The sequence below is a fragment of the Nematolebias whitei genome, chromosome 8 (genome assembly GCF_014905685.2).
Source record: "Nematolebias whitei isolate Nwh7 chromosome 8, NemWhi1, whole genome shotgun sequence".
Classification (NCBI taxonomy): Eukaryota; Metazoa; Chordata; class Actinopteri; order Cyprinodontiformes; family Rivulidae; genus Nematolebias; species Nematolebias whitei.
This window is the reverse complement of record NC_056505.1, coordinates 18,043,262-18,058,203: the sequence shown is the minus strand read 5'-3', so window position 1 is coordinate 18,058,203 and position 14,942 is coordinate 18,043,262. Positions and strand designations below refer to the sequence as shown.

Below are 14,942 nucleotides of genomic sequence, written 5' to 3'. Positions count from 1 at the left end.
AGCCCTAACGTCCTGAATATATACACAAGAAACTCGTCAAGGTGTTTCCCTGTATATTTATTAACCTAGCAGTAGCAACCATTCTTCCTGAACTGGTTCTGGATGAACTGTTAACATGTCAGCATCACTGTTTAAAAAAAAAAATGTATTCTGGTATTAGTTTTTATGTATTCATTTTTTTTTAACGTAAATGGTTCTGACCTGTTGCTATGACAACTGTTACCTCCTTATGAGGGCGTGACCTTATCATCAGGTGGTCCTGCTGTATTAGTTTGTTTAAACTTATTGATTTTCTCAGTGAGAGATTTCTATTAAAAGCCGGCCACATACAAACAAACAAAAAAAAAAACTCACCACTTTAATTTAATTACCCAAACAAATAAGATACAGAGATTAATACGTGTCAGCTGGCGACTACTGTTTCAGCCCTAATTGATACAGTTTTTGATAGCAACTCCATATTTGTTTACGCTCCCCAAAGGAACCACCTTGACTGGATAAGAATTTGATGTTTGTTTGGGCTTAAACTGTAGGTAAAGTATATTATTATTATTGTTATATTATTATAATATATTATATATAAGAGAGCTGGCTCCAGAGGAGGGGGCGTGCCAGAAACACCATCTTAGCACCAACATAACTGGTTTGTTCCACTTAGGAGTAAGCTGTTTGGGGGAAGAATCAGTTTTGTGTTGTGTGTTTCCTTGACTGATGAAGCCTTCTGGATGGAAGGAAGTGGCCAGCACAGAGCCCAAACCTTCACCTGGTTTGAAAATCTTTGAAATGTTTTTGATAAAACAGGCTCGGCTCTCTCATTATTGCCACATGATCTTGGGAAAACAAAACAAATAAGAGGAGTTGTGACGTTAAATTGATCAAAACTCTGTGTCATTGTGAATGTGTGGCGTAATCAAATAAATGTGATCCAAGTATACATAAAAAAAGAGATGTTGCAGTGTTCATTTTGCACCCTTACAGTTATCTGAACTGGTCTTGTTCACCTCTAGGACTATACTTTGTTTTGTGTAATATCAGTCTGCAGGCCTTGTTCATCTGATAGTAGCTTTGTTTTGGAACAATCAGTAAGAGCTATCGGTCTGCAGCTTGAGTTTAAAGATATACACTGCACTCACACATTCTCACAATAGTCAAAGGTACAAAACTGCACTACAGTCACTCAAAATATATGTAGTTTTCTAAGATATTGGAGGAAAATGTGTACGGATTGTACTTTTCCCATGGAGCTCTTGTCAGACTGGTCTATAATGCTTCCTTTTGCTTTGCATTGGCTGCAAGTTTTATAGTATTTTTTTCTATCAAGCATATAATATTACTATTTTATTGTATACATAATTTTAATCTTATGGAAAAATGTCATTAAACACATCACCCCAAAAAAAAAAAAAAAAAAAAAATCACATAGGTCATCTGTTTGGTACATGACATGTTTATAGCCCAGTACATTCAAAGCTAGGGACAGTTGAGCTTTATGGTCAGCTGGTTTTGGCTTAGTTTCTAGCTGGCTAAAGTGGGAGTCCAGTGGGAGCTCGTTTGACATTTGGGTGTAAAGGGTAATCATTCTTTAAATAACATGACATGGTTTGTCTTTTTTATTCACTGTGGACTTTTTGCTCTCTCTTGCAGACAACATGACATTTTGATGTGGTAAAAAATGAACAAACCCAAAATGGCCTCAGAGAAGGGGTGAGTTGATGGGTACACGCACGCATGCACGCACACACACACAGAGGCAGTGATGTGTGCGAATGTGTCTCATGGATGTTTCTCCAGATTTGCATTTATGAAGTGATTCTGCTCTTCCACTACTTCAGCTTTAACTCCTTTTGCACTAGTGTTTGATTCCTTTATCTATCTTCTAGTCAGTGTGTTTGTATGTGTGTCTGTCTGAGATAATGGCATGAGCTTAAAGAAAAAACTGAATTTGTCACAATTAAAAACAAGTTTTGTTCATTGTAGATGAACAGATGCTGGGATATATTCATCATTTAACGCGGGTTCCTCATTTTTCTGGACTGAATAAAACGTGCATTGAATTTAAGGAAATGCAAACGTGAGACGTCATTTAGATTTGACCCATCAAAATGAATGCGGTCATTTATTTACAGAATCAAATTTAACATCAAACAGGTACATTAATTTGGCAAATTATGAAAATAACAACAAAGCAATCAATCAGGAAAAATCATACGGCCATGATTTTTCCGTTGCTGCACCAAAGACATTTATGAAAACTGTACAACTATGATCTTTTGCCCACATGAATGTGGGTGAGCATTTTACACAGACATTTCTAAATATCTGGAAGAATTTCTACTTGATAGAAAAGTTTAAAGATGGAAAGAAGTTTAGAGGGAGTTAAGATGGTATGTGAGGGAAATTAAGTGTTCACCAGAATCGACACTCTCCGGCTTTCTTCAGCTTTTCCTTACAGTACACTTAGGTGATGAAATCGGCTCCTTTACCTGGAGATGTCTCAGGTGAGATTCCGTTTAACGCACCCTTTCAGCGTCTCAGTAGGATGCTGTTACTCGTCCGAAGTAATGGCGAGGCTCTGTTCGACACATATTCACCTCAGTGGAAAATGTTATAATCCCATGGAACTCGGGAGAGCTTTGTTGTCATGTCAGGAACTCCAACAGCACTCCATCAGAACTCAGCAGAACTTGAGTAGACTCTCACCGAACTCTACGCTCTCAGAACTCTTAGAACTCCGACAACTCTCCAACTCCGTGTAGACCAGGAAGTACTGACATTTTTAAAGACTCTTTCCCGGTTCACTTTTTGGGATTTGTTCATTGGTCAGAAACGACCAGACGGGGTGGGTTTTGTGACGTAAGAGGTTAGAGACAGCGAGAATTGTTATGAGACAGATCAGAAATGTTCTCACAGACCGAGAGGGTTTTGTTTTGGCGTGTTTCAGGAAACAGGTGCAAAACATCTCTACTTACGTCTGAGAGGATTCTAAAACATGACAGTTTTAACATAACAACTTGTTTTTCGTTTGACTGTAACCTTGTAAACGCACACACTTGCTCATTCAAAAGCAGAAATCAGAAAAATGCATAATTACTCTGTAACAGCTTTTAACATGAGTTCTAACTGCATGAGAATAAAAATCATTACTCAGTTAATAAAATTGATTAGTTCACTGCAACATCTAAAATGGTTTGAACTAAGACACTTTGATTATCAACATTTGTAGAATAGTAATGATAATAAAAAGAGAGTGTTCTTTTCACTTGAATCTTCAAGAAAGAAAGTCTCAGGATGGGTGAACCTGTATTTATGTATTCAAATACATGAAATGACAGTTCCTGTCCCACAAGGTTCTAAAGGTCAAGAGTTTTGACCTTAGACTTAGTTTCGATGTAGGCCTAGTCCACTACATCATCAATGTCCGTTCTGACATTACTTTCCCTTCCTTTTTAAAAGTTTTCTGTCTTGAGCACCCACATTTTCTTCCCATCTTTCTCTAACTCTCTCTTTATAAGGGCAGAAGAATTTTTGCTCCACTGGGAATAATTGGAGTTGTGATTCCTCTCCATTGTTTGCCCTCACTGCACCAACTGACCCTTCATCTCCCGCTTCTAGCTGAATGCCAGGAAAGTTAATATTATTAGGAAAAAAGAGAGCTCACTACTCCAGAAATAAAGCACTAGAGGACAGCTTTTAAATCAGCTTTATTAAAACAAAACATATATTGAAGATAAATTTAAACTGCGTTTGGATTACTAACTTTTAAAGGCCCCTTGAACTACGCTACATTAAATCAGTTTTTATGTTTTCTTTATTATTTTTGTTTTTATGGGTGACGTGAACGTCTAAGCATAGGAAAGTATTTTTAAAGCAGGATGAAGTTTTTTTTTCCTAGTATATTTGAGGACTTGCTACATTCTTGTACACAAGAAAACAAATTAATCCTTCTCCGTGCACAGAAGTGCACTGCCATTACAGAAAGAAGCCATATTCTACAGACACTGCAAAAAATTACTATAGTTATAAAGATAGAATTGTCTGTGTGTGTTTCCAGTGTCCCCAGTAACTCCAGGGTACTGATGCTTCTGGGCCAGCTTGACAGGATGAACGGCGAGTCCATGCTGAGGGACGTTGAAATGGCAAGACAGGTCACAACAAAGATCCTTCATCTCATACAGACACAGGGTGAGAGCACAATTATACACACGCTGACTCACACAATTAGCATGAAACAGTAGAAAAGGCACATTGTCTTTTATTTATTTTAAATGTATTTCTTCAAAGACCATGGGGTAAGATCTCTAAAGACATGTTATCTTTAACTTCTGTGACTTTACATCCATGTACAGTTTGACAATTTATGGTGTAGCAGTTTAAAATTGATGTATGGAATAGATTGATTTCTAAAGTGTGTGCAAACATAAAGCTTTAAGTTGATATTTGTTCAAAAGAAACTGTGACAAATAATGTCAGGTGTATTCAAAGAACTACACTCATTTCTATTGATTTATTAAACTGTTCAGGATTAAGATGCAAGAAAACAACCATCACTAGCTTAATTCTGTAGCTTTCTTTCCTTCAAACCTTTGTTATTTTAGGTTAACTTGACAGATAAGTATTGATTTAATTAAAAAACAATAGTTGCATAATTTGGGTTACTCTCTTATACAGTATGCATAATCACTTTTGTCAGCGGAAAAGTTAAAATGGAGAAAACAGCTAGTTTTGTCTTCACATCCAATCAGTTGGCAATATATGGTTATTCTATGACATTAGTTGAAATGTTATTTTTAAATATCAGCTTATTTGTTTCAAGGCTAAATATTAATAAATAAATATTCAAGGTTCAAGTTTCTTTATTGTTATTCGCATCACATGTGGTACATGAGGTGGAACGAAACTGTGTACTCAAGGTCCCAGTTACATGCAACACAGGGTCATATACATGTCAAATATCATGTATCAATTTAATATTAATTATATTTATATCAGTCATCACTTTTTATGATCTGTATTGGCTTAATTAAAAGTTGCACATTTACAGTATGAGAAAAGTGACTTGTTGAGTATTTGGAGAAATTTGAAATGGAAGTTATGAGCAATTAAAAGTTCAAAACACAAATTCACATGAGTTGGATATGAGAACACCTGTGTGTGCACTTTTTGATAAGTCTAATTAAAACACAAGGCTCCATTGTTGCTCACATGAATACAATTTTTCATTTTGGCACTTTTCCTTTATGGCATTTTGCTTCTGGCAATTTGTGTTTATTTTATTTTATTTTATTTTATTGTAAAGGTTACAAAAGACGAGCAGCACGGTGGCACAGTTGGTAGAGCTGCTGCCTCTCAGCCAGCAGGTTACCCTGGTTCAAATCCTGGTCCGGGGACCTCTCTGGGTGGAGTTTGCATGTTCTTTCCGTGCATGCGTGGGTTTTCTCCAGGTACTCCAGTTTCCTCCCACAGAACAAAAACATGCACATTAGGCTGATTGGTAACTAACTTGTCCTTAGGTGTAAGAGAGAAAGTGAATGGTTGTTTGTCTCGTTTGTCTCCGTGTGTCCCTGTGACGGACTCTCGCACAGTGATGGCTGGACATGGGCACTGGCGACCCCCACCCTCATTCGCCCCACTCTGGGCCCATGAGCAAGGCCCTTAACCCCCACCATGTGCTCCCTAAACAGGTCTCTCTTGAAAATGAGTTCTTGTGGCTCAATGAGACTAACCTGGATAAATAAAGGCTAAATGAAAAAAAAAAAAAGAGGAAGAAGCGGGTAAAGATAATGGATGGATGGTTACAAAAGACCTTGTAGACTCTTGGATTTATCTCCAAAGAACATCTAATTTTTAGTTTATATCATATACAGTAAGTCATAGCACAATACATTTAAATTAATTTTATTTTGATGTCACCTGTAGTAGCAGGTTGCAGTTTAACTACTCAAGCATGTCAATGTATTTGGATGGAAAAAAAAAACAAAAAAACTCTTTAGTCATGAATTCAGACATATTGAAGTTATGGATGTATTATGTTTAATAAATGATTGCCCTTTATTGCATGTTTCCACTTCAGTATTCATTAAATGTTTTGAAAAAGGGCTAACACAACATTCCCAAATGTAGGTGAAGATTGTTTGACCAAGTGAATAATTAGTCATTTAACTTTCTTTAACAGTGCTGCTTTAATTCTTCATATAAACATTTTTTTTTTACCTCTAGTCTAGTAACCTGAACTATCATTATAGTAACTAACCAAATCTAATTTAATACAAATTTTTCGAGTTTTAAAATGAGGTGGTTAGAATAACAAGATGGCAAACTGAACTCCATAATCAGACACATCTGTTTTCTAAATTAAGATGAAAAGAAAAAAATTATAATAAACTGACTGTCCTCAGAAAATTGCTTACTTTTAGGCGGATGTTTTTCTCTGCTGTTTTTAGCTCTGTATTGCTAATAAAATGGTGTTTTACTCAAATTGGCATTTTGATAAATGTGCATATAAACTGCCAACATGACGTTTTATGGACCTTTTTTGTTAGAATTAAGACACTTCTTTTAGCAGACATGATCAAACTGAAAAGGTTTGACAAGCTTGCTTTTTTCTATCGTCCCGCTGTGCGTTTTTAATTTTTTGTCTTTTGTTATTCTTGGACTTAAAATTAAAATTTCTAATAATGTGAAATCTTTGTTTACAAAAGTCTTTCTTCTAGAGATATGAAATGTAATATTTAATGTTCTCAAATTGTACTTTCCCCTTTGTAAATTCAGATATTTGTGTGAAACCCTGGTGTAGCTGTTTAATTCATTAAGTCTTGTTTTGTTTATTTGCTGTGGAAAAGGAGACGGGCGGGTGAAGCGGTAGCTAAAGGTGTAGATTGACGGGTCCAGAGTCTCTGATTACTCTTTAAGAGGAGTGTTGATCTCGCAGCGGAAGAAGACGGCATTGTGCCACATCACCGTGTTAAACACAGTGAAACACGAGTGCGTCCCTGTTAGCAAGGAGCCTCTACTGGAAGCTCGGATTAGTTTAAATATCAGTTTCACATTGTTGTCACGCTATGACGTTTAGTCAACAAACGCATTTGTTGAGCTGGTGAAATAACTGTGTTATGATTCTTGTATTGCTCATTTATCAAGCAGAAATACCGAGCACTCGCAGTTTACTGCTTTTGAAATGTTAGGCATTCCTGCTATTACTAACTTGACTTTGCTATAAATAGCAAATCTCTGTAACTTGGATACACAAAACATACAATCTGAAGGCCTAATCTTAGATTCATTGACATTTTGCTGCTTTTTAACTGCTCTCATTAGTAAAGTAAAAGCAAATAAGTTAAAAATAACTCCGTTAAATATTATAGCTGACACATACAAACAAAATGTATTGTCTATTAGAAGAACCCCATAGATGCTAATGATTTTTTTATTTTTATTTTGCCGTGGAGTTTGTTGTTTTTGCAGAATGTGGCATTTTCAGTCTGGATTTTTATAAGAGGACAACATTTAACCTGTCAAGTATGGAACACCAAAATGCTCAGAATTAAATAAATAAATAAAACATTATGAAACAAGTATCTTAATCATTGTTATGAAAATTTTTCTTTTTTATTCTTTTATTTCATAATGGCGTTTTTCATGAATGCTTATTTATTTCATAACGGCTTATTTATTTCATAATGGCGTTTTTCATGAATGCTTATTTATTTCATAACGGCTTATTTATTTCATAATGCCACTTTTCAGCAGAATGACTTCAGCTGTCAATCATCGTCAGCAGGCTGGACCTGCACGCCCATTGGCTGATCCTTCTCATCCATTAGTTTTCCTGCTCACAGCTAGTATAGCAGCTAGCAGCGACTTGCTAGGCCAACAATCATGAAGGATGGCAGAGTTGCATGAACTTCGTTCAGCTCAGGTAACTTTAGCAGATCAAACTGAGAGGATTACGTTCTCAGAAGATACAGGTGTCGTGACAAAAAGTGATGGACTGCCAACAATTGATCGGCACCGCGGGAGCACATACGAGAGGACTCGCTGTTTTAGTTCTTTGATTTTAACAAGATTAACACTAGCTGTACCAGTGAGCAGGAAAACTAATGGTGTGAAGGATCAGCCAGAGCCAGGGGGCGTGCAGGTCCAACCCACTGATGTTGGTTGACGGCTCAAGTCATTCTGCTGCAAAGTGGCATTATGAAATAAATAAGTCATTATGAAAAACACAATTATGAAATGAAAGAATAAAAATGATTTTTTTTTCTTATTTTATAATGTTTTATTTATTTAATTTTGAGCATTTTGGTGTTCCATAGTCAAGCACCCAGTCTGCATCTGATTGTGTAAATTGAAGAATTTTGCTGATGCTTTTTTTTGCAGCATCTTTCCTACTTTAAATTCCCTTTGACCTTCTTCCTGTTCCACCTTTCTTGAATTTCCTCTCTTCTTAAATTGAGGCTTTTTTTTTACCCCTCTTCAAAGCCAAGCTGTTAATCCATCCTGAATGATGGGCACAGTGAAAAGGCATCTGTCTGTAACTCTATCAATCATGATATACAGCTGCTCCTCTCTCATCTACTGCTTAGTCATCTGTCAGACCCTCGCCTGTACCCGCAACTTGAAATGTTCTAGCGTGACGTAGGTCAGAGGGAAGCAGTTGAGGAGGGAGGGGGGTCTTTGACCCTGCTCACAGTAACCATACACTCCACGATGGACTTTGCTGTACTCTGTCTTAAGTTTAGAGCCTTGGGAGCTTATGAGGCAGTAAAGAGATACCTTAAAAAAATAACAAGGGGAAGCCAGGACTTATAAATGGAAGAGTTATGAACTTTTGTTTGGTGGAAGTATCTTCAAAACAAATATGTGGCTTGATTTATTGTGTTCACACTTTTGAAACATTAATAAATGTTAATAATAATGATTTCTAATATGTTTTTTTTCTTTTTGGAGTGGTCTATTTGTATATATTAGAGCGTCCTCATTAAGAGATGCTTCTGAAAGTCTTCTATTGAAGCAGCCTGCGGCTCAGTGGCTGGGCGGGTGCAATGGGAGGTGCTTATCACTAAGCCGGGTGTGTGCACACATGGTACAAAAGTACGTGGTTTGTGTTGACCAGCTGAAGAGATCACTTCAAGCTTTAGGGGGATAGACGTGCCAATGAAGCTTTAAAAGCAAATTACCTTTCGGTAACATTATAACCTGCAACCTTTTGATTTGCTGCAGACCTGAGGCGCTCAAACTGCCGAGGGAAATTACTTTTGATATTTTAGAGAATAGAACCAGTTTTCATTCAGAGCCTTTGCGAACTTGGAGAGCTTTGTTTTGAAATGGAGTATCGCTACACCAGGAGATACTATCCATCCTTGGACTCTTCAGGCTCAGCAGGTAGGGACCAGAATAGTAAAATACACAAGAAAAATATTTAAGGAGCTGCGACACGATATATCAACGGTCCGTTTTGAAACGCTGTCCAAAGCATAGAGTTTCACAATATCATCTACAGTTGCATTTCATCGTTCTTAAGTTTCAAACACTTTAGATACTGTATTTGACTTTGGCTGAGTTAAAGTTAAAGTGAGATGCTGGATTAGAACAAACACTTGACCTCTGCAGCTTCTTGAATTCATCTGGGAATGAGTGCATTCTTCTTTAGATAGAAACACACCCAGATTTTGAAGGCAGTTTAAATGCAGGAGGTCATAGTGCAGAGATTTTAAGTTTAGTTTTACGAGTGTGCATCTCTACTTGGGCAGTGATCACTTTGCTGGCGTTGAAAGACGGATTTGTTCTGAAGAGCTTTAAAAAGTCGGGCATGACAGAAATGTTTGAAGAAGTCTCTGCTCTCCAATGCTTTAAAGGGTGAGCATAGTTTTTTAAAAATATATATACAGTATACATTTTGTTGTTTGTTTGTATGTTGCTGGGTTGATTGAACAATACTCACTCTGTTTATAATGAAACTCTGGCATAATTCTTGTGGCTGAGCTGTGCACTCAACACATTTCATCCCCACAAGTTAGTGAAGCATTGCACGTTCTGCCAAACTCTCAATCTCGCCAGATGTCCAGACTAAGATCACCATCGGGTAGTATAATCCACCACTTGGACAGTTTGTTTTTTTGGTTTTGTAATGTTTACATTTCCTGCACAAAAGCATCAATATCCTGAGATTAAAGTTGTTTTTATGTTCTTGTTTTGTTAGTATTTTTTGCTTTGTTTTAGTCTTCTGTAATTTCTTTTTATTATTGTTTGTCAGATTTTAATGTGCATGTATTAGCTTGCTATTTATTTTAGAAAGGATGAAAAATTGTTCTTTAAAAAAATTCTAGCAATTCTTTTTTTTAATGTTCACAGCAGTTCACAGCAAATGTGCTGCTGATTATTTATGCTGCTGATCTCATGCTGCTGAATTATTATTTCATGCTGCTGTATTCATTCGTACTCATCTGCTCACACAGACTCATGTTCGTGCTGCTGTTGTTCACCGTATTGTTTTTGTACTATTAGTACTTAGCGTTTTCTTAGTTTAGATCTTGAATCAGAGTCATTTTCTTTATTTGTCATTTGCACCACATGTGTTACATGTAGTGGAACAAAACTGTGTACACAGGGTCCCAGTTACATCCAACAATAAAACTTAAAAGAAAAACATTAATAAGATCTAAGATATGAACTAAGAAAAAAACTAAGAAAAACATCAACTAAAAATACGCTAAGCACTAGTAGCATAAAAACAATATGCCGAACAGCAGCACGAACATGAGTCTGTGTGAGCAGATGAGCACGAATGAACACAGCAACATGAAACAGATCAGCAGCAACATGATGTGATTCTTCAGTGATTATTCTGGTTAGAGATTCATGAGCTAACAACCTCAGGGTAGAAGCTGTTCCTCAGTCTAGTGGTTCTACACTTAATGCTCCTTAACCTACTTCTTGAGGGGAGCGGGGCAAAAAGTGTGTGTGCTGGGTGAGCGGGGTCCTTCATGTTGCAGGTGGCCCTTACAGATCCTTATTGCTGTTTCTTTTTACACTTGATATTTTTGCTATTCTTGGATGTAACTGGGACCCTGTGTACACAATTTCCTTCCACCTCATGTACCACATGTTATGCGAATAATAATAAAATCAACTTGAACTTGACCAGACTTTGATTTGGGGGAAAAATATGACGGGGGGAAGAAAATGTTATGGGTCTTCAAGGTCTTCTTCTCTCATTCAACAATTTCTTGCAGGTTCAGTAAAGTTGCTGGTGAAGATTCTCAGTCATCCAGGACATGATGAATTCAAAAAGCGTTCAATACAAAAACAACTGGACTTTATTTGTAAAGTTTAACAAAGTTAAACAAATTTTTTTTGTATTGAACGCTTTTTGAGTTCAGTAAAGTTCTATCTTATCTTATTATTTTGTCTAAAGCGTCTCATGTTTGTGCAGAATCTTTCCCAACATGTTAATGTGAGGTCTTAAAACCCGAAAATGGCAGCGGACAGCTCTTTGCTATGTAAAGATACAATGGATTAAAGGTGTCCTGACCAGAGAATGAAGTCACTTTCCCTCTTTGTCTGCTGTAACGGGAGCTTTGCTGCTCTGTGTTGTGGCAACAGGCATCATTGCAGTGAATGTTTTTGAATATGAGTCCTTCCTTCAGAAATTTGAAGCATTCAACTGGAAACTATCTTCCAGACGTTAATCCCCCCTCCAGATGTTAATCACTTTGCTTTAGTTTCAGGTGGCTGGTCTCTGAGTCTTTTCAGTGTTGGTTTTCACACATTCTAAAGTGACACCAGGGGCTGGCAGACATATTTGCTTACTCTTTCCATTTCTGACCCATTTTACTCTGGTGCTTTACAGAGAGGAGTGGGAAAGAGGTGATGTCCAAAGGCTCCACTGGAATGGAGGTCATCCTGGCATCACTTGAGGTGAATTCACATTAACACAACACAATTTTAGCTCCCTATATGGTTGCATTGTAACACAACAGCTACAACACATACAATTTGGCATTACAGCAGCAATGGAATGAAGTTAATTCTAATGAGTTTTCTTGGTCAGTGAACACCTGAAGAAGTTTGCTGGAGAAGATTTGTAGCCTGGGATGCAAATTTGATTTTGTGGAAAAACTGTCATTTACCTGCTAAGTACCTCACAGGAAGCAACGTTTTTGTGTAAATTTGTATATTTGGAAAAACATTTTAGAAAATACACTGTCTATATTAAGGTGTCTCTTTCTTTTGGAGTATGTTTCTTTAAAGCCTGAAAGCATCCATGATTCAAGTTTTGCCTAAACTGTAGCTTCACTTTTTACTTTATGAAATGCTTTCATTTGAGCAGATTGATTCATGCTCTCAGTGACCGTCTCAACTCAGGTTTAGAGGTTTCCAGTCTCCACAAAAAATAGACACTAGATGTCACATTAATCACTTAAGATTAATAAGATGAAACAGCTTTGCTATATTTTTGAGCAAATTGCTGCACTGTATATATAATTCTAACAAGTGTGGTGTTTGTAACTTTGCTAGAATAGCAGAGATGTCCAGACTACCCTGAACATTCTTTACATCCTCAGTGAGCTGCTGACTATTGGTAAGGAGACCTCAGATTCTTTTGCTTTTTGCATTTACCTACTTTTGAATGCATCCATGTTCCTAAATAATAAAATGTTAATTGGAATTCCCAAGTATAAATTAAATTTGGCTATGACTGATGGAATCAGTGTTTTGCCCAGTTGTTCTAATCCTGGTCCTGAATTAAGTTTCATTGCAATTATTGCTGTTCTATTCTTGGTTTTCTGTCTTAGGCAGAGGGAGGAGAGTGGGTGTGTTTGTCTCCAAGGGAGGAACAGGAGTATTATTCCAGATTCTGATCACTGCCAGTAGAGAGTTTCTTCCCAGTGAAGAACTCATGCTACAGCTTCACTCGCTGCTCGCCAAGGTTGGACCCAAAGGTAACCACAGTCCAACTCAAACATATTAAGAAGAGGACATGAGTTCTTGCATTGTAGGCCCACCTTGTGTTCGAGTTAAAACATTTTTCCTAGTTGTCTCTGTTCTATTTAACTGAGTGTTTTGAGGGCAGCACGGTGGTGCAACTGGTAGAGTTGCTGCCTCTCAGCGAGCAGGTCCCTGGTTCAAATCCTGGTCCTGTTAATTTTTCCCAGTGCACACAGTTGGATAATGTACACTGTGGGTTTTAAAACAATAGTTTCCTTGTCCCTTTTGAAGTATTTGTGATGAGGTGTAGACATAGAACTTTTATTTTATTTGTGTTGTGTTATTTTTCTTGCACTATCTCACACACACACAATAACATGAACAGCCTGGCTAATATGTTTCCAAAGTATTTAGCTTCACTTTGATTGGCTACTTTATTTGCACTGCTGTGAAAGATCCACAGAGCTTTGGGACAGGCAGAACCAAACACTTAATCAAATAATAAATCAATCCAGTGAGCTGTGACAATAAGCAGTGACATTGATCAGACACCTGAATTCTGAATGGTTGTTGTAGGGCCAATAGAAGTATCCATCCATCCATCCATCCATTATCTTTACCCGCTTATTCCATTTTGGGTCACGGGGGTCGCTGGTGCCCATGTCCAGCAATCACTGTGCGAGGGGCGGGGTACACCCTGGAGGGGTCGCAAGTCCATCACAGGGCCACATAGAGACAAACAACCATTCACTCTCTCACTCACACCTAGGGACAATTTAGAGTTACCAATCAGCCTAACATGCATGTTTTTTGGTCTATGGGAGGAAACCGGAGTACCTGGAGAAAACCCACGCATGCACGGAGAGAACATGCAAACTCCACCCAGAAAGGCCCCTGGGCCGGGGTTTGAACTGGCATCCTTCTCGCTGAGAGGCAGCAGCTCTACCAGTTGCGCCACCATGCTGCCCCCAATAGGAGTAGTATCAGTTAAAAAGAACTTGTAAACTCAGGTGATTTCTTTTTATTTAATATATCAGATTGTGCTTTTTAATTATTCATTTGTTACATATGTAGTGTTGAGAAAGGTTTGACAAAAAAATCAAATTATTCACCGCAGCAATACAGTGCTCAGTCAGACTGATTATTTTCTGTCGATTCTTATTCAGCGTTTTAAAGAAGAAGAAAAAAAATGTCAGTTGTAGAATAAAATGGCTTTGCAGCATTTAAATAAATGTATTTTTTATGATACAGTAAAAGGAACAAAAATGTCAATGCTATTAGTTCAAAAATACATTAAAAAGACTAAACTGAAATCCTGTATGTGTTCAGACAGAAAGTTTGGAGTGAAGGCACGTTTGAGCGGAGCTCTGAACATCACTGTGAACCTGATGAAACAGAATCTACTGAATGCAAAACTACTTCTGCCCTGTCTGCAGGTTCTCAGGGTTTACTCCACTAACTGTGAGTAATTTAAAACCTATGGTGGATAATCCAAGGGGAAAAAAAATATATATATATATTTTTGCCTTGTTAACACTGCAGTACCTTTTTTTTTCTAAGACTGCATCCTTTTTTGGTCTATTTATGTGAAGCTGTGAATGCTATTTCACTGGGGAAGAATGGTGTGGTGGAACTTATGTTCAAGATTGTTGCACCATACAGCAAAAAGAACACCACCCTGTTAAAGTGAGTATGCTTCTCTTGTAACTAGATAATGTGATTGATTGCTGAGTATTTAGAAACCAGTGACATCCACCCACACTACATCATCATGGTCTTTTATCAGCAGAATTATTGAGCATTTGTTACTGACAGACCATGTAACCCGTATGCCTTGTTTCAAAATCAACAGGGTAGCTCTGGACGCACTGGGAGCTCTGCTCAAATCCAGTGAGTAATTAGCTTTTAGCTTAAAAAATTCTCTTTTTTTTTTTTTTTTTAATTTACAGTGTTGTGCAGTATAGCTCATCTTTTTCTTTTTCCTGTTTTTCATAGACTTCTGACTTTATCTGAACCAG

At 37.4% G+C, this 14,942-nt stretch overlaps 1 protein-coding gene across 1 annotated transcript in view; it reads left to right on the top strand.

The window, feature by feature from the left end:
- Positions 1-1,609: 1,609 nt before the first annotated feature.
- The window catches only part of agtpbp1 (ATP/GTP binding carboxypeptidase 1), a 31,724-nt gene continuing 18,391 nt past the window's right edge, over positions 1,610-14,942 (top strand). Inside the window, exons 1-8 of the mRNA XM_037680359.1 lie at positions 1,610-1,704; positions 4,052-4,182; positions 11,846-11,913; positions 12,514-12,577; positions 12,792-12,938; positions 14,254-14,385; positions 14,517-14,610; positions 14,777-14,814. Of these exons, the coding sequence (XP_037536287.1) occupies positions 1,673-1,704; positions 4,052-4,182; positions 11,846-11,913; positions 12,514-12,577; positions 12,792-12,938; positions 14,254-14,385; positions 14,517-14,610; positions 14,777-14,814 (706 nt within the window). The 5' untranslated portion in view covers positions 1,610-1,672. The remainder of the gene's footprint in view (positions 1,705-4,051; positions 4,183-11,845; positions 11,914-12,513; positions 12,578-12,791; positions 12,939-14,253; positions 14,386-14,516; positions 14,611-14,776; positions 14,815-14,942) is intronic.